A 25,072-nucleotide genomic window follows, 5' to 3' on the forward strand; every position below is an offset into this window, starting at 1 on the left:
AGGATGTGGTTGGAGTCAGTGCGCGCGTGACGCTGCGGTTCGTCTGCGGGAACCGGTTCCGAGTGTTTTCCCGTTAATCAATGATGAATCATGGGCGGTGCTGCCTCTGTTTGAAGGCCAGAATATTTTTGCAGTTGAGTTATCAAGACATTGTCATTCCTCATATAATTAAAACAAAATGAATAAAATACTCTGTGCATTTTAGAGTTGTTGTTTTTTATCATACATTTGTACACTCTGTGCACAGTGTTGCCAATTGTACAGTATTGGATGGTGATTTATTACCTATTAAAATTAAAGCATCACGTCAATTCGGAGCGCGAGTTGTTAAGTCCTTTGAGTTGGTTGTGATGTTTTGTGCAGTGTTTGCAGAGAGCTGGAAAATGACAGTCTTTACAGTAGATTACTTTCTTAAATGAGTTAGTGTCCATCAGTAAAATAAAGCTTCCCATGCGATCTACAGGGCCTTGCGATCTACAGGGCAAATGATGTATTGGTCATCTCTGTAGCCCACTGTTAACGAGGGTGTCATGTAGCCAGCAATACGACCAACCGCCTTTACTTTTCCCCAACTAATGTCAGGTACACATTAGCGCTGGGTGGACTGAAAGGCGCCCTGGAGATCCCGAAATTTAAAAAATCAGTCTTCATCAGGATTCAAACCCGAGACCTCTCGGTTCTGAAGCCAAGGTCTTTACCACTGCCGTCAATCAATGCCAGGCAAAAGAAGAAAAAAGAGGCAGAGAACAGGAAAGTATGGACGTGACTGTCATTGAAAGAGAATCTAGTCAAGGCAGAACGTCAAAGCAAAAGATAGAGAGGAATGGGGAGAGATGGTCGACAGATCATATGTGATGACCCAACTGTTAATCATACTATATAGTACGTCCATCGTGGTTCGACGATGACCACTTTGCCATCCAGGGGGCTGAGGGCTTTGCGCTGGGGTTTTTTGCCTCCTCATGTGGCTGGTGAGACCTATGTGAGCCCGCAATGTTTGGTTGCACACTGGGCAGGTTATTCCAGCTGGAGCTAGTGTCATTGGCCTTGCTTTTCTTCTCTGGCGTTTTTCTTCTTTTCCTCAGCAACCTGTGTGCCAGTTTTCACAGCGCGACACCATGATGCTCTGTCATGTGCCTCTAATCTACTAAGGGATAGGTGAAGTGAGGTCGATCTAGATTAAGGTAAGCCTACTCATTTAAAGTCCAAAATTTTTCAATAAAACGTTTTCAACACTAAACAAGTACCTATAAACTAATACAAATATTTGTTCATCAAAATAAAAAAAAAGGTGACAGTCTTGACTTTGAAATATAAAAAGTAACCTTTGAATACAATGCTTACACTTAATGCACATGTTTGCACACGAAACAGATAGTGAACGAGGGAAACATGTGGCCATCACAACCACCAACAGCCTTTTACTTTCCACGACTCGAATTGGGTGGGCTCAGAAGCGTTCGAGATTCCGCAATACAAACTACCAGTATTATATGCCCCCGTTGGTTTGGAAGCCCAGCACTTTACCGTTAAGCCAGCAAGCCCCGGAAAATAAAATATTCATGGATTACAGGCGTTAAAAAAATAAGGTAAATAAAGTTTTTGAAAGGAATGCAAAATAATCTCTTTCTACTTCCATGTGACATTGATGACTAGAGAGTAAGGAAGTCTGTCTGGAAGGAATAAGACAGTCAACAAATAGTGACATCACGTTAGCAGTTACATATTTGATTTTTTTCTTATATTTTTTCTCCTTTACTTGTTTAATTTGTTTCTTTCTACAAAGCAACATTACTTCCCATGACCAAACTTTTTGTCAACAAATATCAAATAGTATATTGACATTATAATGGCGATGTCTTCGTTTCCAAAGATTATGGATGAATACAGTGTTTCACATAACTAAGCAGACCCAGTTGGGACCTACATATGTTTCCACATCTGAAGCAGACAAAGACGTTGTCAACACGGGGATTGCTTAAGGAGGAAAGCAGATGGTTTCTGAAAAAAGACAGCTGGAGAGCACACAGGAAGGCTGCGGGACATTCATCTAGAAAAGCCCGTAAAGAAAACTTAAATTGACATTATAGGAACTGAATAGATATCACAACACATCAACTCCCACAGTTTTTCTTTTTTTGTCGTAGATTGTACCAGGTCATAGTGTCCCATGATTGTTGGCGAAATAGACAGAAAAAGAAAAGTTATTTAAAACAAAATCCTCCTTTCTTGCTTGTTCACTGTCCAATTTTTTAGCTGAGCCAATATACCACTGCAGTATAGGACTACGACAATATACCACTGCAGTATAGGACTACGACAATATACCACTGCAGTATAGGACTACGACAATATACCACTGCAGTATAGGACTACGACAATATACCACTGCAGTATAGGACTACGACAATATATCACTGCAGTATAGGACTACGACAATATACCACTGCAGTATAGGACTACGACAATATACCACTGCAGTATAGGACTACGACAATATACCACTGCAGTATAGGACTACGACAATATATCACTGCAGTATAGGACTACGACAATATATCACTGCAGTATAGGACTACGACAATATATCACTGCAGTATAGGACTACGACAATATACCACTGCAGTATAGGACTACGACAATATATCACTGCAGTATAGGACTACGACAATATACCACTGCAGTATAGGACTACGACAATATACCACTGCAGTATAGGACTACGACAATATATTACTGCAGTATAGGACTACGACAATATATTACTGCAGTATAGGACTACGACAATATATCACTGCAGTATAGGACTACGACAATATATCACTGCAGTATAGGACTACGACAATATATCACTGCAGTATAGGACTACGACAATATATCACTGCAGTATAGGACTACGACAATATACCACTGCAGTATAGGACTACGACAATATATCACTGCAGTATAGGACTACGACAATATACCACTGCAGTATAGGACTACGACAATATACCACTGCAGTATAGGACTACGACAATATATTACTGCAGTATAGGACTACGACAATATACCACTGCAGTATAGGACTACGACAATATATCACTGCAGTATAGGACTACGACAATATACCACTGCAGTATAGGACTACGACAATATACCACTGCAGTATAGGACTACGACAATATACCACTGCAGTATAGGACTACGACAATATATTACTGCAGTATAGGACTACGACAATATATCACTGCAGTATAGGACTACGACAATATATCACTGCAGTATAGGACTACGACAATATATCACTGCAGTATAGGACTACGACAATATACCACTGCAGTATAGGACTACGACAATATATTACTGCAGTATAGGACTACGACAATATATTACTGCAGTATAGGACTACGACAATATATTACTGCAGTATAGGACTACGACAATATATCACTGTGACTGAATGAACATGACCATAACTTTTAATATCACATAGTCCTGTGTATTCATGTTTTCTTTTGTCCTCACCGCCCAAGTCCTCCAAAATAAGTGTCCGTATTAACCACGTAAACTTTCTACAACTTTCTCTGTCACCATGTTGTTGTTTTTTTAAACCATCTGCGATGAACTAGCAACAAACATCTCTGTCGTGTCTCGTTGATGTCATTTTATTTCCAATATTTGCAATCGCACCAGTAAGTCATGCATCGAACACAGGAGCCATTGAGAGGCGTAGAATAGGATAAAACAGGAATTATCGAAAGGCGCTAACTTTACAATCATTTATGAAATTACGCATAGGGAGAAAATTGGGCGTCCCGCCGGAACCCTTTCTGACCAGTGGGACAGGTGACTAACAACGGGGATGTCTCACCTAAATCGGGACGACTATTCCCTTGGATATAATTTGATCTCAGTATGAAGGCCCAATTATGATGAGTTGGCCACACTTGATCGACAAGGGATATAATCGCAGATAAAAGAAGCCTTTTGTATAATTGAAGGTCATCTCCCCTACAGAGCGGCGTAAAGTTAAAAAAGAAAAAGTGATAACAGTAAAACAGTCTGTCCATTCAAATAGAAACACTGGAAACTATCTATCTATCTATCTATCTATATCTATATGTATCTATCTATCTATCTATATCTATATCTACATCTATATGTATCCATCTATCTATCTATCCATCTATAACATGAATAAACATTTATACCCGATTTCAATGCATTAAAATCATCTCAAAATTTTTGTTCCAGAAAGTCAACTAATATACTCTACTCATGCTTTCGATAAAGTCCAGTACGAAATCGGCGCTCTAGTTGCTATTATCCCGATTGACCATTAGACAGGTTTTTATTTGTGTGGACCCCAATTTCCCCCCTCACCCCCCTTTTTTTTTTTTTCAAGTCTTAAGGTTTCACAATTGTAGTGACCATTTCTGGGTCGGGTCGTACCTAATACGTTTCTCACCGCGCATCAGATATAATCGGCCGAATGCGGCACTAACTTTGGGATATTCATGTTCCTATTCTGTAAATGCCACATTTTCGTGTAAGAGCCGCCACTCCATTTGCTCTCTTATGACGGCCTCTTGTGGAGCGGCGTGGTGGAGTTGTTGGACTTTGTTGCCAGGTCTGTGTTCCATCCTTACCTCAAGTAAGATACAAGAAAAAGCCCCACCCAGGGTCTGGAGTCTGGAGGCCTGGTTCTCTACCCTTTATAGTTCCACTGCAGACTGTGATATTTATTTCTTCAATAGTCTTTAGAGCTTTACAGATAGAAACCAGTCAGGTCACTTCTGCTAATCATGTACAGTGCACTGGGAAACAATGAGCATTATGTTCTAGCCGAAATAGCTTCCAGGGGAGCGAGGCTCGAAATGGGGACCATAGTATGACAGTCCGAAGCGCATACCACTCGACCAAGCAGCCACTTAGTATAGCTTGTTTCATCCATGATCTACCCCGTAACCCTATTTTTTCTTCCTTTCCTTAACAAAATATACATGCACTCAGAAGACGTTTTCTTATTTCCAAAAAATGTTTATTTCAATTCATTGCACGTGAATAGACAAATTATCAATAAAAACAACAACAACAACAAAACAAAACAAGAAAATAAACAGATCAAACAGCAGACTTATTCTTTCAAGTTTTACAGTTATTCGTTTCCCTCCAGATACACAAACTAGATTTTATCTTAATTTATCTTTCAATGTTCAGACACACTCAGAACCAACACCGAATTTTTTTAGGCAAACATTATTATAGTGTTGATAGATGATGGTGACAGTTACGTTGGACATGTGTAGTTCTATTGTAGTAAGAACTATTTTATTTAACCTACACACTCAATATGAGAGTGTATAAATGCACCGCAAGTGTACTCTCTCTCTCTCTCTCTCTTTCTCTCTGTCTTTCTTCCACGCAGCACACACAACCTCGCACACACAGACATATATAGTACATATATTATACCGTTACAGTTACCAACAGTAGACTTTACAGGCGTTCAATCAACTCTCCCTTAAACAAACCATCCATAGGATTTTCTAAAGTTTATCAATACGATGACAACATTCACTATTTGTGTGTGTGCTATATTAGCCTCTTACTCAAGTACACATTTCACAACAAATACATCTCTTATAGACAACGATTCAGACATCTCACAGATCACACTGTCTACATGTCATAGACATCTCACAGATCACACTGTCTACATGTCATAGACATCTCACAGATCACACTGTCTACATGTCATAGACATCTCACAGATCACACTGTCTACATGTCATAGACATCTCACAGATCACACTGTCTACATGTCATAGACATCTCACAGATCACACTGTCTACATGTCATAGACATCTCATTAATCACACTGTCTACATGTCATAGACATCTCACAGATCACACTGACTACATCTCTCCCACTTCAATTATCACAGACTGGGTTACGATTTCGACAATTCTGTACGTCACGTGACTCACTACTCCACACGGAACAGAGACCATTCCTTCACGTTGTAGTACAAATGTACAAATTCCTTTTAAATATACAGACATTTTGTACAGTTACATTTTAAAATGATAATGACTTATTAGAATGGCCAATAGCTAATAGTTCTTAATATTTATGGCTTGTAATGACACCAGCCTACAAATGGTCACCAATAGAAAATAAGTAAACATAAATGCTCTTTAGTTAACACAATAGGAAACAAAAAAGTAAACAATTTTGCGCAATTTTTCTGGCGCAGGGCAATGTAAAAAAAGTAAACAATTTTCAATTTCATCAATAATAATAAATGAAGAAATAATTTAAATGACATTAATAAAGCCTACAGCCTTTTCATAGTACTCAAAAGAATGTTCTGTTTTTTTTTTGTTAGTTCGATATTGGATTAATAGTATAGTAATAAGTTAAAAAGAGTTAACAAATATCCGATTTAAAAAAAACAACGTTTTGATTGAGATATAACATTGCAGGCAGCGAGCAAGGCTCTGATTAACTCATTAGAAATACAAAGATTTCAAAATGGCCATGAAGGCAACACACATTAACATTATACTAGAAGTGCGGAGACTGTTGCTATTGGATCGACACGTGACCTCGACTTTCGGTACCGGAACGTTGACTGTTATATTAGGCTGGTTGGAGGCGGGTGTCCCATCATCCTCTTCGTAACCTTCGAACTTCCAGGATCCGCACTTGGGGAAATGTTTCGGCCTCTTTGGAAGTTGTTCTTTGGTGCCGACTTGGAAAACTAAGGCCATCCCGGTCTCAGCGTGGAATTCCACATGACAATGGAGTAACCAAATACCTTGTTGGGAGGGGGAGACAGAAGGTGGTGAAAATTGTTTAGTGTTAGATCTTAACAGAGACAAGAACAAGAGATTCACTAGACTTAATTTAATAAACAAGACTCTTTTGTGTTTTTTAGATTCTCATAAAGACATGTTCTGTTAAAAATTTACTCGGCTATAAGGACAGCGCCAGTGGTTAAAAGAACAGGACAACGTTTGTCGTTCGATAAAATTGATGGGTTTCAACCTGACGGACAGTTAAAACTAATGAAACAGATAGACCTGCCGGAAATATAATATTGCATATTCGGGCTAACTTTAAATTTTATCCATAAAGCTAATTTCGGTCTCAAAAAATCTGCTTGCAAATGAATCCCCAATTTCTTTTAAGATAGGCGTACATTTTATTTTGAATGATAAAATATGCAGATGTAATGTAAACACATTAAATATAAAATTGTTTACATTAAATTTTGTTTTTACTGATGTTCATATAGCACATAGCTAGAATGTTGATTGCAATTACCAGGATTGTCGGCCCTGAATCGTAGTACTGTGTAACCACCGTCAGGGATAATAATTGTGTCTTTGAGTGGAGCTTGGGTTGTGGTTCTGTTGATTTTACCAGCTCTGTCCAGTTCCTTGACCTCAGCTAAGGACGTAGAATCTCCCAGCTGCAAAAGATACAGGTAAACATTTTAGACTTACCACACAACCTGATCTTCTTACTTTTCAATACATTTATTTCTATGCGCCTTATTAATGGTGAGAGTTTTATGGCCAAGCTCGTCGCATCTAAAGAACTATATGTGCTCACATCTGCTTTGAAACGAACCGTAATGCCACAGTTAGATAATGTATAGTGCGATAATATCCAAATTCCCCTCCTAAGCATTATGGTCTTACTTTGGACGTCTAGTCTTAAGCTTATGACAAACAGGACCGGATTTAAGTTTGATAATGCTGTAGGCTATTTGAGATCTGGTGCCTTTTATATGTCCAGATTTTGTATGCCAGTTCCTAAATATGATTTTAGGATACCTTGAGGGTTGAACTGACATACACGTAATAATGGAAACACATTATTAATTAAAAATAATAATTATTCATAACAAACTCAATTAGACGATGCTTTTGGTGGACGGTAATAGCAGAATTAGAAGAAGAATCCTAGCCATGAAATTTAGATGTAATAGAGGAATTCTAGTTATCACACGCAAAGGCCGCATCACAAATGAGGAAATTCGAACCAGGATCACTGTGGCAATTGAGTCCCAAGACCATTGCTGACCACTGTTTAAAAACGCAAATCTAAACTGTACGGCCATTTCATATAGTCCTCAGGGCTTGCAAAGACCTACCAGTGCTGGAGAAAGACGGTTGACATATCACGTGTGGTGTCCTAACGGTCCAGCAGACGACAGGATAGGTGAAAGTGAAGCTGGAGAAAGTGGATTCTCTAATCCACAGCTTGTGTAGGTTGTAATAAATTAACCCTAAACTGACGGTGGTATTGATGTCGCCATTTTTTTATGAAGCATGTAGATATGTGTAATGGCGGGTTCAAAGATCTTTAAGATTCTTTTATCTTTTATTCATTGTTTTTAAAGAGGTAAGTAAAACCATGATTAAAATGTTTTAAATCGTTTTATTTTATCTCACCCTTTCCATAGCCAGAACTCTAAATCTGTGTCCATGGAGGTGTATTGGGTGGTAGGCATGAGATGGCTTGCCCTCATCTAGGATGATCAGCTCCACGAGGTCACCAAGGTTAAGATCGTATTTGTGCACGCATGCGCACCATTCTTTGGTGCACTGCTTTTTGACCGTCTCGGCATTGCAAAAAAGTTCCTGGGCAAGAAAAAAAAAATTTAAAATTAGAACTAGATCTAAATTTCCAAATAAACCTAGCTGATAAACTCACGACTGAACCTATAGAGCTAAATTTCATAATAAAAGGCGTGATATGAATGTCTATATTTTTGTTTCCTAGTTGCATCGGAGCATGGAAATAAAGAAATTACTTGTTTTTTTTTTATGGTTTGGATTTTCCTGTAGAATTGATGATAATAGCCCAAACCTCCAGCATAACTCGGTGTATTGCGGCATGCGAGGATTCGAACCCAGGACCATCGAGACGACAGTCAAGATTGAGTGCCATGCCACACGATCATCAGTTAACATGCATAACTAGGTTAACACGTAGGATACGTGTAGGACGTAATAACAATTGTTTTTGAAGTCACGTCATTAGCTTATAAGATAAGACATTATTTATTTCAATATATTTAGAAATACTGACTACTAAAAAAAAAGTAAACCTTCAAAAAACAAATATTATTTTGTCTACCTCTGGGACGTCGTCGAATTGTGACAGGGGCGGCGACGGTGGCATCTGAGAGGAGATCCAGTTGATTTGTGGAGAGTAAAACTTGAGACTGGAGTTGAAGGGATAATACGGGATGTTGTGGGACCTCAGGTTGTCGATGGGGACAAAGTCGATGGCCAGGTAAAACTGCTTGTCCGGTGTTGACGTCAGTATATCGTCATCCGGCAGTTCGGCTTTCAGGTTCCTGATCTCAGCCGTGTCATTGGGCGGAACGGGGAAAGCTGCATTCAGATGCTGAAACCAAGGGACACATATACACACAATAGAACTAAGTCATAATGTAATGAAACATATTGATAACATAAAACTAACTTGACTAAAGACTACTCAAACAAAAGACTGCACACCATTTGTTTATGAAACGAAGGAAACTCACTAGGCTGTGAAGTATTGGCTGGAGTTAAGGAACCTTATTATAGTACACGCGATAGATACTATCTTGCAATGCTTGATTGAGCTAACTTCATCTGTTATACTTTAACTGTTTTCTAAACAAATAAAGAAAAAGAGAGAGAGAGAGAGAGAGAGAGAGAGAGAGTATCCTCTTTCTTAGTCCTGGAGAATTCTGAATAAGATTACAAGATAAAGTCCCAAAGTGAAAAGTTTCCCAGTCGTCAAGATTGAGCACATAGGTATTCTTTGTCTCCCAGTCGTCAAGATTGAGCACATAGGTATTCTTTGTCTCCCAGTCGTCAAGATTGAGCACACATAGGTATTCTTTGTCTCCCAGTCGTCAAGATTGAGCACATAGGTATTCTTTGTCTCCCAGTCGTCAAGATTGAGCACACATAGGTATTCTTTGTCTCCCAGTCGTCAAGATTGAGCACATAGGTATTCTTTGTCTCCCAGTCGTCAAGATTGAGCACATAGGTATTCTTTGTCTCCCAGTCGTCAAGATTGAGCACATAGGTATTCTTTGTCTCCCAGTCGTCAAGATTGAGCACATAGGTATTCTTTGTCTCCCAGTCGTCAAGATTGAGCACATAGGTATTCTTTGTCTCCCAGTCGTCAAGATTGAGCACATAGGTATTCTTTGTCTCCCAGTCGTCAAGATTGAGCACATAGGTATTCTTTGTCTCCCAGCTCTAAGCTACTTAGGATCTATGCATATGTATAAAGAGAGAAAAAACCCTGAATCCACATTCAGTTGATAGGGTTAGGGTTAGGGTTAGGGTTAGGGTTAGGGTTAGGGTTGAACGTCCAGCAACTGACCAAAGTCTGTAAGCAAGTCATGAAAAATGTTATTGTCCAAAGAAAACAGAGCGCCGAAGGAACCACCTGAAGCGCAGATGCAAATGAAAGATCCTGACCTGATGAATCAAAATCTACCAAGAGCAGGACAAAGGAGGTTTATTGTATTACCTGGACATCGAAATACATGCACAGTCTCAAACTGGAGAGATGTACCCTGCACTTACATGTCAATTCTCAAACTGGACAGATGTACATTACAATTACATGTCTATTCGTAATCTGGAGAAATGTACTGTAACATAATAGTATTATATGTACATTTGCACACTAGCGCGTCAGTGCAACACAGCTTGTGTTTACGTAATAAATGGAGTTCCTAATATGTCTTCCCTCTTAAACACTAGTTTGTTATTTGTGTAACACAAATATTCTACATGGTGTCAGAATAAAACTTAAAAAGCTATCCAGACAAAGGTTTTTATTAATCTAATAATGGCTTCTTTTTATTTTGAGCAACCAATCTTGAATTGGAATGCTAAAGATCTGTATCAAGAGTTTTTAAGGTTTCAACAGCAGGTGAGCTTTTGTTTCAAAGGACCGTTAGCTGGTGCCGATAGTAAACAAAAAGCCGGATGGCTGGGAATGTGGATAGGTCAACAGGGCCGAGAAGTTTACAAAACTCTAAATATTACTGATAGTGAAGAGGGAGATCCGCAATTGCTATTAAAGAAAATAGAAGACTACATAAGGCCAAGACAAAATAAGAGAGTGTCTAGATTTAGAGCACATCAGAGAAAGCAGGTAGAAGGAGAAAGTTTTGATAACTTTGTTAAAGACCTAAAGCTTCTCATTATGGACTGTGAGTATGACAACCCAGACGATATGCTTATTGATTTGATTATTAGTGGAGTCATACACGAAAAGGTACAATTAAGACTACTTGATCAGGGACAGAAGTTGACCCTTAGCAAGGCTATAGAAATTGGACAACAATATGAATTGTCACAAAGCCAAGTGAAAATGTTTAGGGGCCAAGAAGTTCTAGCAATCAAGAGACAGTCACACAATGTACTAAAGCAGAAGTCTAAAGACAACTCAGATAAATTATGTAGTAAATGCGGCAAGAACCACGAAAAGGGAAAATGTCCAGCAATAGGAACCACATGCAATTTCTGCAAAAAGAAAAACCACTGGTTTCAAATGTGCAGAAAAAGACGCAACGTCAATCTAGTAGAAGATGACAGTCACAGTGATGAAAATATTATACCTGTTAGCACTGCAAGTAGCCAGTATAGAAAGGGTAATATTGAGAACATCAATGTCGTCGAAGACAAGTGGACTGTAAAACTAGTCGTGCATGGTAAGACATTAATTTTTCGTATCGACACTGGTGCAAGATGTAACATTCTTGTCAAGTCAGAGTTTGAAAAGCTCAAAGACAAAGTAAAACTTGCTTATTCAGCAAAGTCGCTCAAGTCTTACTCTAATCATGTTATTAAGACTTTAGGAGCAGTAGTGTTACCTTTGAAAAATAATATCCAAGAGGTGAAAGCAAGGTTTGAGGTAGTAGACATAAGCCAAGAGAACATTTTGAGTGGGGACACAGCAGAATGTTTGGGACTACTACAACGGATAGACAGCATAGAATCCAAGGCAGAAGACGAGTTACAAAGAGAATTTCCTGAAATGCTGAAAACAACTGGAACACTGCCAGGAGAATACAAGATTCAGTTACAGGAAAATGCTAAAGGAGTTATTCATCCACCACGTCGCTTAGCAGCATCTCTACGCAATAAAGTTGAAGAAAAACTTAAAGAAATGCAAGCTGATGGATTTATTACTGCCGTACATGAACCTACTGAATGGGTTAGCTCCATGGTTGTTTCGTTCAGGAATGACAAAGTTAGAATATGTATTGATCCAAAAGATCTCAATAAAGCAATCAGAAGGGAACATCACCCGATGAAAACTATTGAAGATGTGATCACTAATATTCCAGATTCGAAGATATTCTCAGTTCTCGATGCCAAGTCAGGGTTTATGCAAATAAAGCTTGAAAGAGAATCTTCATTTCTCACAACTTTCAACACACCTCTGGGAAGATATAGATGGTTACGATTACCTTTTGGTATCAAATCAGCGCCAGAAATTTACCAAAGAATTATGGATGAAATGCTTCAAGGAATTGAAGGAGCATATGTCATCATAGACGACATTCTAGTAGCTGGTAGAGATGTTGAGCATCATGATCACATTTTGAAACAAGTCATGCAAAGAGCAACGAAGTACAATCTAAAGCTGAACTATGACAAGTGCAAGATAAGGCAAAACAGAGTACCTTATATGGGTCACATCTTGTCAGAGAAAGGTTTAGAACCAGATCCAGCAAAGATAAAGGCAATTATTGACATGCCAGCTCCTCAAGACAAAGATGGAATCAGAAGATTTCTAGGTTTAATTCAGTACCTAGCAAAATTTATTCCTAATCTAAGTCAAGCAGATGCTCCAATACGAAAGCTTCTAAAAGATGATATAGAATTTCAATGGAATCATGAACAAAACAAGAGTTTCAAAGAATTGAAACATCTTTGTACAAACCCTCCAGTTTTAGCATATTATGATGTCAACAAGAAAGTAGAGATAGAATGTGATGCAAGTAAAGATGGACTGGGAGCAGTATTACTCCAGGAAGGCCGTATAATTGCATACGCATCAAGAGCTCTCACAGATACAGAAACAAGATATGCTCAGATTGAGAAGGAAATGCTCTCAATTGTGTATAGTACAAGCAAATTTCACTGCTACATATTTGGTAAAGAAGTAACAGTTTATAATGATCACAAACCTCTGGAGCAAATCTTCAAAAAACCTCTATTGTCAGCACCAATGAGAATACAGAAGATGCTAATAAGACTGCAGTGGTATGATCTGAAAGTCTGTTATAGAAAAGGCAAGGAAATGTTTATCTCTGATACACTTTCTCGTGCACATCTACCAAATACTGATACACAGACATGTGAATTTACAGATGATTCAGTGCATATGATCTCTGTAAGTGATTCGAAATACAGTGAAATTAAAGACTGTACAAGCAAGGAACTTTCAATGCTTCTGGAAGTAATTATGACTGGTTGGCCAGACACAAGAAGCGAGACTCCAATTGAAGTCAGGCCATATTGGGATTCAAGAGACCAGTTATCAACTTCGGATGGTATTATATACAAAGGTCTGAGAATAGTCATGCCACCAAGCTTACGTAAATACATGCTAAATCTGATTCACAAGTCTCACTTAGGAATAGTCAAGTGTAAGCAGAGAGCCAGAGAAGTCATGTATTGGCCAGGCATGAATGCAGACATTGAAGTGACAGTTAGGGATTGTAGCAGGTGTGCTGAACATCAGAATCAAAATGTGTCAGAACCGCTAATGCCTACCAAGACACCAGACCTTCCATACAGCATGGTTGGGTGTGATCTGTTTAACTTTGAGGGTAAAAAGTATGTTCTTCTAGTTGACTACTTCTCAAAGTTTATTGATGTCAAAGAACTGTCACAGGAAACCACATCAGATATCATCGAAGCAATGAAGAGTATATTCGCATGCCATGGAATACCTAGAAGGTTAAGGTCAGATAGCGGGCCACAGTTGGCTTCAAGGGAATTCCTGAATTTCTGTAAATCATACGGAATAGAGCATGAAATGTCGAGTCCTCATTTTCAGAGTTCTAATGGCGAGGCTGAAAGAGCTATTCAAACAGTGAAGAAACTTTGGAAGAAAAGCGAAGACAAATCTCTGTCGCTATTAGACTACAGAACTACTCCACTGAGTAATATTAATTTGTCGCCAGCACAATTACTCATGGGACGCCGACCCAGAAATTTGTTACCTTCTAGCGAGGAAATACTCACACCTAAGACACCAGATCTCAAGGTGGTGAAGAAACACTTTGACTCCGAGAAACAGTCTCAGAAACATTATTATGATAAGAGTCATAATCCACTACAAGACGGAACGGCAGTCAGAATGCAACTTAATTCTAAGTGGAAACCAGGAACAGTAGTTTCGAAGCATTCTAAGCCTAGATCATATAATATCAAAAGTGGAAATAAGGTCTACAGAAGAAACAGAAAACACATCAGAAAGTCTTCTGAGAAAGCAAACAGATTTGACAACAATTATGACTTTCCAGATGACATCTCAGAACAACCAGAACCACTAGATCTAGAGAGTCCAAGATTACAAACTACACTAGATTTTGAGCCGCCACTACACACTGCTTCTTCTAACACCTCTAGACCAAATGAACCTTATGTAACACGCTCAGGCAGAATAGTTAACAAACCCAAGAGACTTGATTTGTGAATTGACTTTTTAGTTGACTAGTTTGTTAGTTATTCTGATAAATAGATTTTCTGAATTAAAGAAGAGAGATGTAACATAATAGTATTATATGTACATTTGCACACTAGCGCGTCAGTGCAACACCGCTTGTGTTTACGTAATAAATGGAGTTCCTAATATGTCTTCCCTCTTAAACACTAGTTTGTTATTTGTGTAACACAAATATTCTACATGTACCCTGCACTTACCACTCCTTCACGGATGCCATCTTCCCATGCTGTGTTTCCTTTAGGGAGGTCAGTCGTAGAGTTGCTGCTGCTGTACCTCAAGATGGCCGTCTGTGAAGCTTTTCTGTTGGCGCAGTTATTGTAGCCACGCGCACGAATCCAGAAGTTGCTGTTGAAGTAATACATGGACATATTAGATTCTCACAAGGGCGTCATTGCTTCACTCTGCAGCGTTAATTAGCGTTACAAACAATATTAACAAATGAAGCTACATGGTATTTAAACGTAATATTTAGTACAAGTAGAACAGCCCGGCAGCCATACTATTATTCTAGGAATCGACTGTGCGTTCCGCCCCCCCCCCCTCATCTCAATGTTCATCTTCTTTAACCTTTAACCTTTTTGTATTGGAACGCATATAATTTTAGTAGTGTTATTAAAATCTGCTTAGATTAAAGAAAAAACAAAACAAAATAAACAACAAACTTTTTGCTGTATGCCAAAGATTTTTCTTCTTTTTTTCGAAACCCTAGAATAAAATCTTTTAAAATCGTCCCCCTCAAAAGTCTCAAGCAAAAAATGTCGCAAATTTCAAAACACTCCTAGTCTACCAACGAAAGCAGTCGCCTCACCTTGCAATGTGTTCCTTGTCAGCGAACAGAATGAAGTCGTAACGTTCTCCACTGTGGATAGTCAGAGAGTCCGCCACGAATGGTTTCAAATAGTTACCGTCAGAGGCAATGAACAGCATAGTGTGGTTATCTATCGAAAACTGGGCACGAGGGCGAAATAAAAGCAGTCAAAACTCGAGCAGAAATAGACATTTAACTACTTTCAATAATTTTCATCAACAAGAGAATGCTCATGAATGACATCTATAAAGAATGCAAGGTAAATTCACGTGGATTTTGTCGGTTATGCTTAGGACTTTGTCATCAGCAGAGGCGTTGTGAGCGAAATGTGCGCCCGGGGCAAGAGACTTTATAGGCGCCCCCATCCCCCACATTTTCCATGAACATCAGATAGAAATATAGGCTTATAAATAAAAAGTATTTAATGCTAATAGTCTTAGCATGTATTACCTAACTAAAATATCTATAATAATTTTTTGGCGCCTCTCTGCGTGTGGTGCCCACATGAGGGTGGTGCCCGGGGAATCGTGCCCCCTTTGCCTTTCCCCACTATGCCTCTGGTCATCAGGTTTTGTTTTTGTATTTTAAAAGATATGGGCTTTGACTAGTGAACATGAGTTTAACACCTGTAATGTTGAGTCCATAAGGTTCCAAGTGTATTACCTGTATAGGGCAGTTCATGATGCCGCTGCTGATCAATCGAAACCTGTACTTCTTATCTGCGTCCACGTGGAACACTGCCCTCGGGGTGTAATAGGTCGTGTTGGTCGTCTCGTTCAGGTAGCCTTGATACTGACCTTTGCCTGGACAGATCAAGGTTTATTAGAGGCCTACAGAGTATTGACACTTAAAACAAAATCTAAATAAATAGAAGCTAAATTCCCTGGCGGACCCACTCATCACTAAATGTCCCACTTAGGAGCGCTAAAAATAAGTCTAAAATGTTATTGAGTTATTCCCACACATGTGTTTGTAATAACTATTCACTTTATCGAGAACAGCCCATCGTCACCGTGAAATGGCCTTTCAAATGATTTAAGCACAACGCTTTCATAACTTACAAAGGACAGTCTAGCTTAATGGTAGAACTACTGTGTGCACTTGCTTGGGTAGAGGACATTATACAGTGTGGAAGAGTTGTTTTGTTTAAATTTTGTAATTGAATATGTCATAGGTCTATTTGTCTGCTAAAACATATTAGGTGCAGTAGTTGTCTTTTTTGTGTGTGTTCATGATCACTTCTAGGATTTATACAGTTCCTCAGTTATAGATCTCTTAGAATTTTAGACACAACTGTCGTTGGGACTTGGTTTGGAAAGGGGGGGGGGAGTGGAAGTAAGGGTCTAACCTTTGACCTCAATTAAACACAATAAAAATTGCATGCCATTCATGTGTGTGTGTTACCCAAAACAAAGTGTACAAGTCACGACCCTCAACCACATCCGGCCCGTAAAGGTGGTTCTATCCGGCCCCACGAAATTCCTAACCATAAGGCCCAATGAAGGAGCAAAGGTCATTTTCGTTGGACTTGACAATGTCCTTAGACTGGTGTACAAAATGTCACCAACGGTTACGATCAAACTGTATGAAACAAAAGCTTCACGTCTGAGTGTTCTTTGACAGTGGTGACCAAAAACTCATGAACACTGACACCTTTGGGTGTAACTGTACAATCAGGTTCATCTGTGGCATGTTTATGGAGTTGAACTCGGGGTATTGTTTATCCGGTCTGCAGTGGGCTCATCCTGGACAAAAAGACAAAAGCTAGATCCTCCCCGCCTCTTTTTTTTGACATAATGAAACTTCAATACAAAAGGTGTGAACTAATTCAAAGTGTCACAGCTGCCACATGCCAATTATGTCAGACTGTGGAGTTGCAGAGTTGTAGACAGGAAGTGGGAATCTCAATTCACTCATTTGAAACAGATTTATACTTAGGAAAAGGGGGGGGGGATTATTTTTTTTTCGGTATTGTTCTGTAGGTGAAAGAGACAGGTGGAACTTAACAGAAAGTAATGAGAGAGAAAGAGAGAGACAGGACAGGGAAAAAGAGAGTGAGTCACATATATATATATAGTGAGAGAGATAGAGAAAGATAGAGGAAGAGAGGGAGAGGAAAAGAGAATCGGAGAGAGGGAGATAGAGGAAGAGAAAATTAAAAAAAAAGGAGACAGAGAGAGAGAGAGAGAGAGAGTTAAAGCTAGAGAGAGATAGAGAGGGAGAGATATAGAGATGTAGCTAAAAGTAAAAGTAAAGTTCCCCTTTCAGACCTTGGGGTCTATAGGGCAGATGATGTAAAGGTCATCTGTTTCTGTGGCCGTCGGTTAACGAGGGTGTCACGTGGCCAGCACAATAACCGCCTTTATTGTCCCTAACTAATGTCAGTTACCCATTAGAGCTGGGTGAACTCGAAAGCATTCTTGAGATCCCAAAATTAAAAACCCCACGAACACGCGACCTCTTGGTTCGGAAGCCAAGCGCGTTACCACTCAGCCACAGTAAAGAGAGAGAAAGAAAGAATGAACAGAAAATGAAACTACTGAAATTTTATCAACACTATTTGAAGCTTGTATGAATATGATTACTATGTCTATTAAAGAGGCTTTGAGAATTTCCGAAATAAAAACTGGGAAATTTTCTAGTTCAAAATGTAGAACTTAAAGAACACAAAAGCAACTCTTCGGATTGGTCATGATTCGATTGTTCATTTTCGTCATTACCAGGATATTTCCAAAATGACTTCGGGTAGATTTCTTTCCATAAGAAATGATTCAACCGAGCGAGTCACGTTCGCCTGCTACTATAGTTCCTAATACCTAAGACTTCCGAAAGACATTGACCGTGAATTCTGTCGACTAGCTTTGAAAAAATTGTACAATCACACGCATAAAAGAATGTATACATTACATTTAAATCTCGTCATCTCCCTATTTAAACCTAAAAAATGTCTTTCGGAAATTAAATAATAAAACTTAAAAAAAAAAGAAATCTATTTTCTAAAAGAACGAGCTATGACGTACGTTGTCACGCTGAGTGAGGGGGTCTGAGCTCATGGTATATACATGGGCTGTTAGCATTCAAAGCATTTAAAACAGCGCCATAGAAATGTCGGGTCTCTCCCCACAGCTCAGATTTGAAACGTTACATTTATTTTCAGACACGGGGGAGGGGGAGGGGGCGGTAATAACTTTCGTGGCTCCCACAAAAAGACTCTATGCAGTGGTGTATTTCAGTTACATGAGTGCACACTAGAGTCAGAATAAACATTTCATATTAATACTTTTATTTCAGTTTCATTTTGTGATAGCTGCAAATATGATTAGACTAGTGTAAATTTAATTGCAAAACATTCTGTCAATATCTATTGCTTCCTTCGTTCCTGGGGGGGTAGGGGGGGGCTACTATGTATCATGTCATAGAAATGAGATGAATGCCTGAGCATTAGCATTGGTCGGAACGCTGCCGCCCACATAACAGCGCCCCCCCCCTCAACTTGCACGTAGCTGATGTATCTATAGGAACGTTATAAGATGAAACCAAATCGAATTTCAGCCATTAATTCTAGTTAGACGAAGCGCAACACTCTAAGGATAATCTCATCACCAGAAAAGATGGCGATCAAGTCCGTTATTTCATTATGTTGAGTCATTTCCATTGGGTTTTTTGTTTTTTTTTGTCATTTTAAGTATAGAAGTTTTCACTTCGTACAAGTGTTGTGTGATGTGTTGGTTAACCGATCAGGTCACTTAAGGGTAGAAAGTTAATAAGCGCCCTAAAGAATGAATGGCACCCCATTCAAAGTGCGCCCCACATTGCCCCCACTGGTGCCAGTCTACGTGACCACGGCGTGATATAATTCCAGAAATAGGGTCAAGGTAGAGAGGCTTGAAAAAACGCGGTAAATTCCTGAAACTTAATATAGCGTGCCGACCTCACCGAAAAAGTATCAAGTTTCGTATCAATTTGTTAAAGGGTCTTATTTAAACCAGATAAATAGATGACATAATAAGGTTGACTTTCATTTTTGTCAGAATTATTTCGGTTATCAGCAAGGGGGAAACTAATATTTAGCATAATAATATTGAAGCTGGTCTTCGTGTCCGAAGATCAAGAAGGACTGTAGTATCTCACGCGGCTACGCTGTCCTAGCTGTGATCTACATATTCCGCCACATCCAGCGCAGACATAGCCATTGTTTGTCAGTGGTTGGTTTAGGCTCTATTTCCGCATAGACCAAACTACTCACCATTTATCAACATCAGCCTGGGTTTGTTGTCGTAGTCGAAGTGGACATACTTGGCCAGTCTGTTGGTCATCATGTCGATGGTCCAGTCAGTGATGGTGATGACGTGCTCCGGAAGGTCGTAGTCGTAGGACGTGTGGTAGATCTCTTTGCTCGGTGGCTGGCGAACAATAAGGGGGCCGTACAGCCCGTCTGCCCTCTGGGTGCCGGCGTGCCCGTGCCAGTAGTGAGTACCAGCGCTGGAGGCGTTGAACCTGGAAAGTGACCAACAAAAAAAAGCATCAGATGAAGCTTCAAACTGATCGATATCTATCGAGTTAAGGTTAAACGTTCTAAGATGACCTTTGTTCAGTCCTTGAAAATCAAAAGACTAGATCACTTATCTATATATAAAATACATAATATATAAAGATGAAATATAAAAACAATTATTTTTTTACACACCCTATTTTAGTATTACAACGCACTCTGTCTGAAAGTTAAACGTTTATATACGTTATTTCTCTCACACCCAATCTCTTAACATACATTAGCTCGTCTTTCTGTCTGTCTGTCTGTCTCATTCACTCCGTTTCTCTCTATTTGAAAAAAAATCTCTTCCTCATTCTCTCTCACTCTCTTTTTTATTTCTGTTCTGTTACTATCCTTCTCTCTTCTCTCCATGTCTCTCTAACTCAAACTTAGTTTTTTTTCTTTCATTCTGCCTTTCTCTCCTTCATTCTATTTTTTGCCTTCCTCTTTTCTTTCATCTCTTTCTCTATTTTTTCTTTCTTTTCTCTATTTTTCTGTGTCTCTATTTTTCTCTCTTTTTCTTTCTAAATCTTGTATTACTAACTCCGCTCTCTCGGTCATTTGTCCCTTAACAATGACAGTTATAAAATGATGTCATACATCTGAAGTGGACACCACATGGAAAAGTACATGCCATTCATTCTGAGAATGTTTTTTTTTACCTGTACGTAAACTTAGAGTTAAACGAGATAGGGCACTGGGTCACCATGGCCACTCCGTCCATAAACTGTGACCCGAACTGCAAGATTCCATGCCAGTGGATGCTTGTTCCTTCCGATGACTCCAGGTGGTTGTTGACGGTCACTTCTATTGTATCGCCAAGGCACACCTGTGTCAACAAATGCCAAATGTCAAGTAAAAGTTATGAAACATTATCAACTCTAGGCTTCTATGGATCATGGTTTTGATAATAAATGCTAAAGATGCTAAAGACGCAATAATCGTGTATTTTGTGACACAAGAGAAAACAAAATCGTGAAACGACTTTCCATGAACAACAACAACAACAGAAAGATTTTATCTTCAGACGCCACTCAATGATAGATTATACCATCACACCGATGTCAAAGTTAGAACTTATCATCACACCCAGGTTAATGACAGATCATACCATCGTACCCGAGTAAATGATAAATCATACATTCGTATCAGAGTGAATGATAGATCTTACCATCATATCTGACTAATGATAAATCGTGCCATTATTAAGTCAAAGATATACTTTACTACCAAAGTAAAGTCAATTATAGTCCTTACCATGACATGAAAGGTAACGACAGATGGTTACCGTCACACCATGACATGAAAGGTAAGGACAGAGGTTACCGTCACACCATGACATGAAAGGTAAGGACAGAGGTTACCGTCACACCATGACATGAAAGGTAAGGACAGAGGTTACCGTCACACCATGACATGAAAGGTAAGGACAGAGGTTACCGTCACACAATGACATGAGTTACCTCGATCGCTGGTCCAGGCATCATTCTGTTGGCCACTTTGATCCCCTTGGCGTAGCCGTCAGCGGCGATACAGTGCGGCGCGGAGCAGTGGTCAAGGTTGAAAGGACACTGGTGACACGCCTTGGACATAACGAAGTAGTTCTCAACAATCCAATCGTACTGACAGACATGGGGTAACCCGTTCTCCTCACAGGGGCGTCGGCAAGGGTGGTCTTTGTAGTCTGTTGGGAGATATGAAAAAGGTTAGAAAAAGAACTGTTGGGTGAGAAAGCTTTTATCAATCTACTCTGTTTGTCTGGCAAAAATTGTGAACACGTTATTTCTCCCACACCCATTCTCGGATCAACTTGAAACTTTGCACAATTATTCATTAGCAAAGACAATACATGAATAAAAAACAATTAATTAGTCAATTTATTGCTGGTAATTAATTATTGTGTTTGATACAAACGAAGGAGATATATTCAATAATCAGAGATATGGCTAAATACCTAGGGTTTTGTCCCCTTAGTTATATGTACATCTTATTTCTCCCACATTCATCCTGGTATCAAGTGGAAACTTTAAAACAATTATTTATTGTACCCCCAAAAAAAAACAAAAAAAAAAAACAAGAACCAATTTAAAAAATTAAGAAATTAGTCAATTAATTATTGGTTATTAATAAATTTGTTTGATATTGGAAAAGGAGAATAACTTCTCCATTATTGAGATAATTAAAGTAAATGTGGAGTTCTTCCTATAAAAGCTTTTATTATTTTTTTATTGGCTTGTTTTGTTTTTTTGAGGATTCACAATAGCTTCTTAAGCCAGCCCAATTCCTTGAGCTTTTAAAAGGAGTTAGAAAATGCAGACAAAGCTTGTAATCCTCAATTATTATTATAGCTTTTATATAGCGCTACTTTCATGCTTATAGCATGCTCAGAGTGCTTTTGGTCCAATCTCTTTTGTGGACCAGAGTTAGGGAGGGGGAAACTAGGAGTTGGTTTTCCGTGCTGCCTTTAGGCGCTCAGTAAACGCAACTCTGCCCGAGTCGGGTGTCGAACCTCGAGCCCCCTTCTAGGTAGCCAAGCCAAGCCAAGTTCAAGCGCACTTGGCCCCTCGACCACGCTTCCCACAATTAAGCGCAGCCCATGCAATTTTTGTTTTGTTTTGGTTAAAAAGTCAAGAACCAACATTGCCTATACTCCAGTAAACATATCCTTTAGTTAAATAGGAAATCTAGCGCTGGACCTTTAGGTCAACAGACTAGCTGTCTAACTAGTTAAATAGTTTTGTACTTACTAATAAAAACTATCTACATCTACAATACATGCCATAATACATTATTACCTTCCATATGAAAGTTCCAAGTATCTGGCTGTGCTCTTGTGTCACGTGGTACAAGGGACAACATCACTAACATCAGGACAAACATCTTGCAGGATTCTGTTCTGAAAACTAAAATAACATTTATATTTGTGAGTCGTGTTTTGAAATGTAGGCCGATTGTATCATCTCTGTCTCTTTCTCTCTGTTTCTCTCTTTCTCTCATTCTTCTTGGTAACATAATTAATCAAGCACCCTTTTATCCAAAATAAAGATACACAATAGCCTAAACGATTGTTAAATAAAATTTAAACCCAGATAAACCTAGACTACTATAGGCCTATGCAGAATGTCAATGCTAACTTATAAAAGTTCAACTTTGACAATAAACTCTTATTTGTTCTTGCGAGAGCTCACTTGCCTATGTAAAGTATTTCCTCAACTAATTTCTTTGCTCTTAATCAAATTTTTCTTTAATTCTTGGAAAATATGAACTTTTACAAGAGCGACTTTAAAAACAGAAAATGGAATCATACGAAAAGCAATAGTAAAAATTACCTTATAACCTGGAAACATAGTCTAAAAAATGATCTATCCACCAACTGTAACTTTTAGAACTAGTCTCAATGATTTATAGCGCATTCAGTTTAACCCACAAGTCAATATCAAGATAAGAGAAGAAGTGTTTATAAATTTAAACAGCGCCTCGTCGTTTGACTAGAAAAAAAAAATGAAAACTTAAATTTGCTTGACAGTCAAGTAAATACAAACAAAATGGAAGCACCTCAGCACAATGATGAGCTGGAGACTCAAGACTGAGTCTACACCAACACCAGAACAATAGCCTTTGTGAAACCCAGTTAAACCCAATCAGCGTTTGTTTATTGCATCGACAAAGCTGAATAGACGAGATCTTAGCTATTTCATTTTCAAACTGGTGCAGCTCTTTCTTACTCAAAGATACTTTGAAATTAAGTTTTTTTTTTAAATAGTTTTTTTTTTGACTTTGTGATACTAAATTCACTATCATTCACTTAGACATGTAAAATAAACTTCCAGGTATATGAGCTTCACTCATGAATTAGTTTAATCTAACAAAAAAAAAATTAAGTTTACATGAGGAAAAAAAAACCAAATCTGTTAACACGCAACAAGAACAAAAAAGTTTGATATGATCACTTACTGATTGTATTTTTTACGGTAATACTCTACTTAATGTGCTTCTTTTATTTGCAATTCACCAATATGTATAGTGCTCCAGGTCCAATACAATCTAAGAGAGTTTATATCTTTCAAAGTAAACAGTACCCGGCCAATTACGAGGACACTATATGCAAGCGGTTATGTCAGTCGGCACTAATAATAAGTGCCCTACTTAAAGCAAGTTCTGCTCCTATTATATAAGTATCCAGCCAATCAAACAAAGCGATTAAAGTTAAGCTTATTCGGCATAATTGTGTATTTTTAGATTTCGGAAAACTCCACACATGTCGATTGAAATTTAAAAATAAAAAGATTTTAGTCCATAAACTTCAGTAGGCGTTGACATCACGCTAAGTTAATACATATGTGTGTGTGTGTGTGTGTACATGCCTTGGGAGATTTCTACAGATAGAGGACGTAGACTATATGCATATATATATATTTAAATATATTTACATATGTTTGATAATGGCTTATGTGGGATGTGGGGGGCAGGTGGAGTCGGAACACCCTATTAAGTGGCCTGGAAATCACCTCTCTCTACCTTGGCCCTTTATCTGGAACTGTATCACTCCTTGGAAAGGCTGTCACGTAGAGCACTGTTGGAAAAGTGTGTGTGGGGGGGCGGTAGGGGCGATCGCTCGAAAAACCCACTAGACTCCGCCCCCACCCCCAATTTTGTAGAGAAATCACTCAATTTGTGTACACCAATATTTGTTTATCTTTTTGACACATACTAATAATGTGTATTTCAATCCATTTTTAGTTATGCTGTCCCCCCATCCTCCTCCGGGTGGAAAGGTAGTCCAATGTTTGTGCGAAAATCACAGTTTTTGAACAAAAATAGTAAAATATCTATAAATAATATGCTACTTATTGATATTTTAACCCATTTGTATTTTATGTAGTAGTAGTATAGATTCAATTTCAATCATTAGTAAACATAAAAAAGACGATGGTTAATACCAGGTGGGACCGTGAGAGGGTCGAT

General features: G+C 38.7%; 1 protein-coding gene across 2 annotated transcripts; it reads right to left on the reverse strand.

Annotated features, from left to right (window-relative positions):
• Positions 1–5,001: 5,001 nt before the first annotated feature.
• On the reverse strand, positions 5,002–24,254 carry LOC106056369 (uncharacterized). 2 transcript variants are annotated; one of them, XM_056012725.1, is made up of 12 exons: positions 24,062–24,254; positions 22,903–23,010; positions 21,571–21,791; positions 20,770–20,936; positions 19,820–20,070; positions 16,237–16,376; positions 15,574–15,713; positions 14,963–15,110; positions 9,141–9,413; positions 8,453–8,641; positions 7,317–7,464; positions 5,002–6,807 (listed from the first exon to the last, which is right to left on the reverse strand). In XM_056012725.1, the coding sequence occupies exons 2-12, from the start codon at positions 22,985–22,987 to the stop codon at positions 6,500–6,502; spliced, it is 2,070 nt and encodes a 689-aa protein (XP_055868700.1). In that variant the 5' UTR covers positions 22,988–23,010; positions 24,062–24,254; the 3' UTR covers positions 5,002–6,499. The 2 variants fall into 2 exon arrangements, with proteins under 2 accessions (XP_055868700.1, XP_055868701.1); XM_056012726.1 differs by lacking the exon at positions 24,062–24,254 and adding an exon at positions 23,437–23,593.
• Between the last annotated feature and the right edge of the window lie 818 nt (positions 24,255–25,072).

Source organism: Biomphalaria glabrata, chromosome 15, assembly GCF_947242115.1.
Source record: "Biomphalaria glabrata chromosome 15, xgBioGlab47.1, whole genome shotgun sequence".
NCBI lineage: Eukaryota > Metazoa > Mollusca > Gastropoda > Planorbidae > Biomphalaria > Biomphalaria glabrata.

Coding starts and splice junctions, on each gene's coding strand:
- LOC106056369 (XM_056012725.1), bottom strand. CDS start 22,987: ATGTTTGTCCTGATGTTAGTGATGTTGTCCCTTGTACCACGTGACACA. Junction 21,792..22,902: donor TTGGAACTTTCATATGGAAG/GTAATAATGTAT, acceptor ATCTCCCAACAG/ACTACAAAGACCACCCTTGC. Junction 20,937..21,570: donor TGCCTGGACCAGCGATCGAG/GTAACTCATGTC, acceptor TTGTTGACACAG/GTGTGCCTTGGCGATACAAT.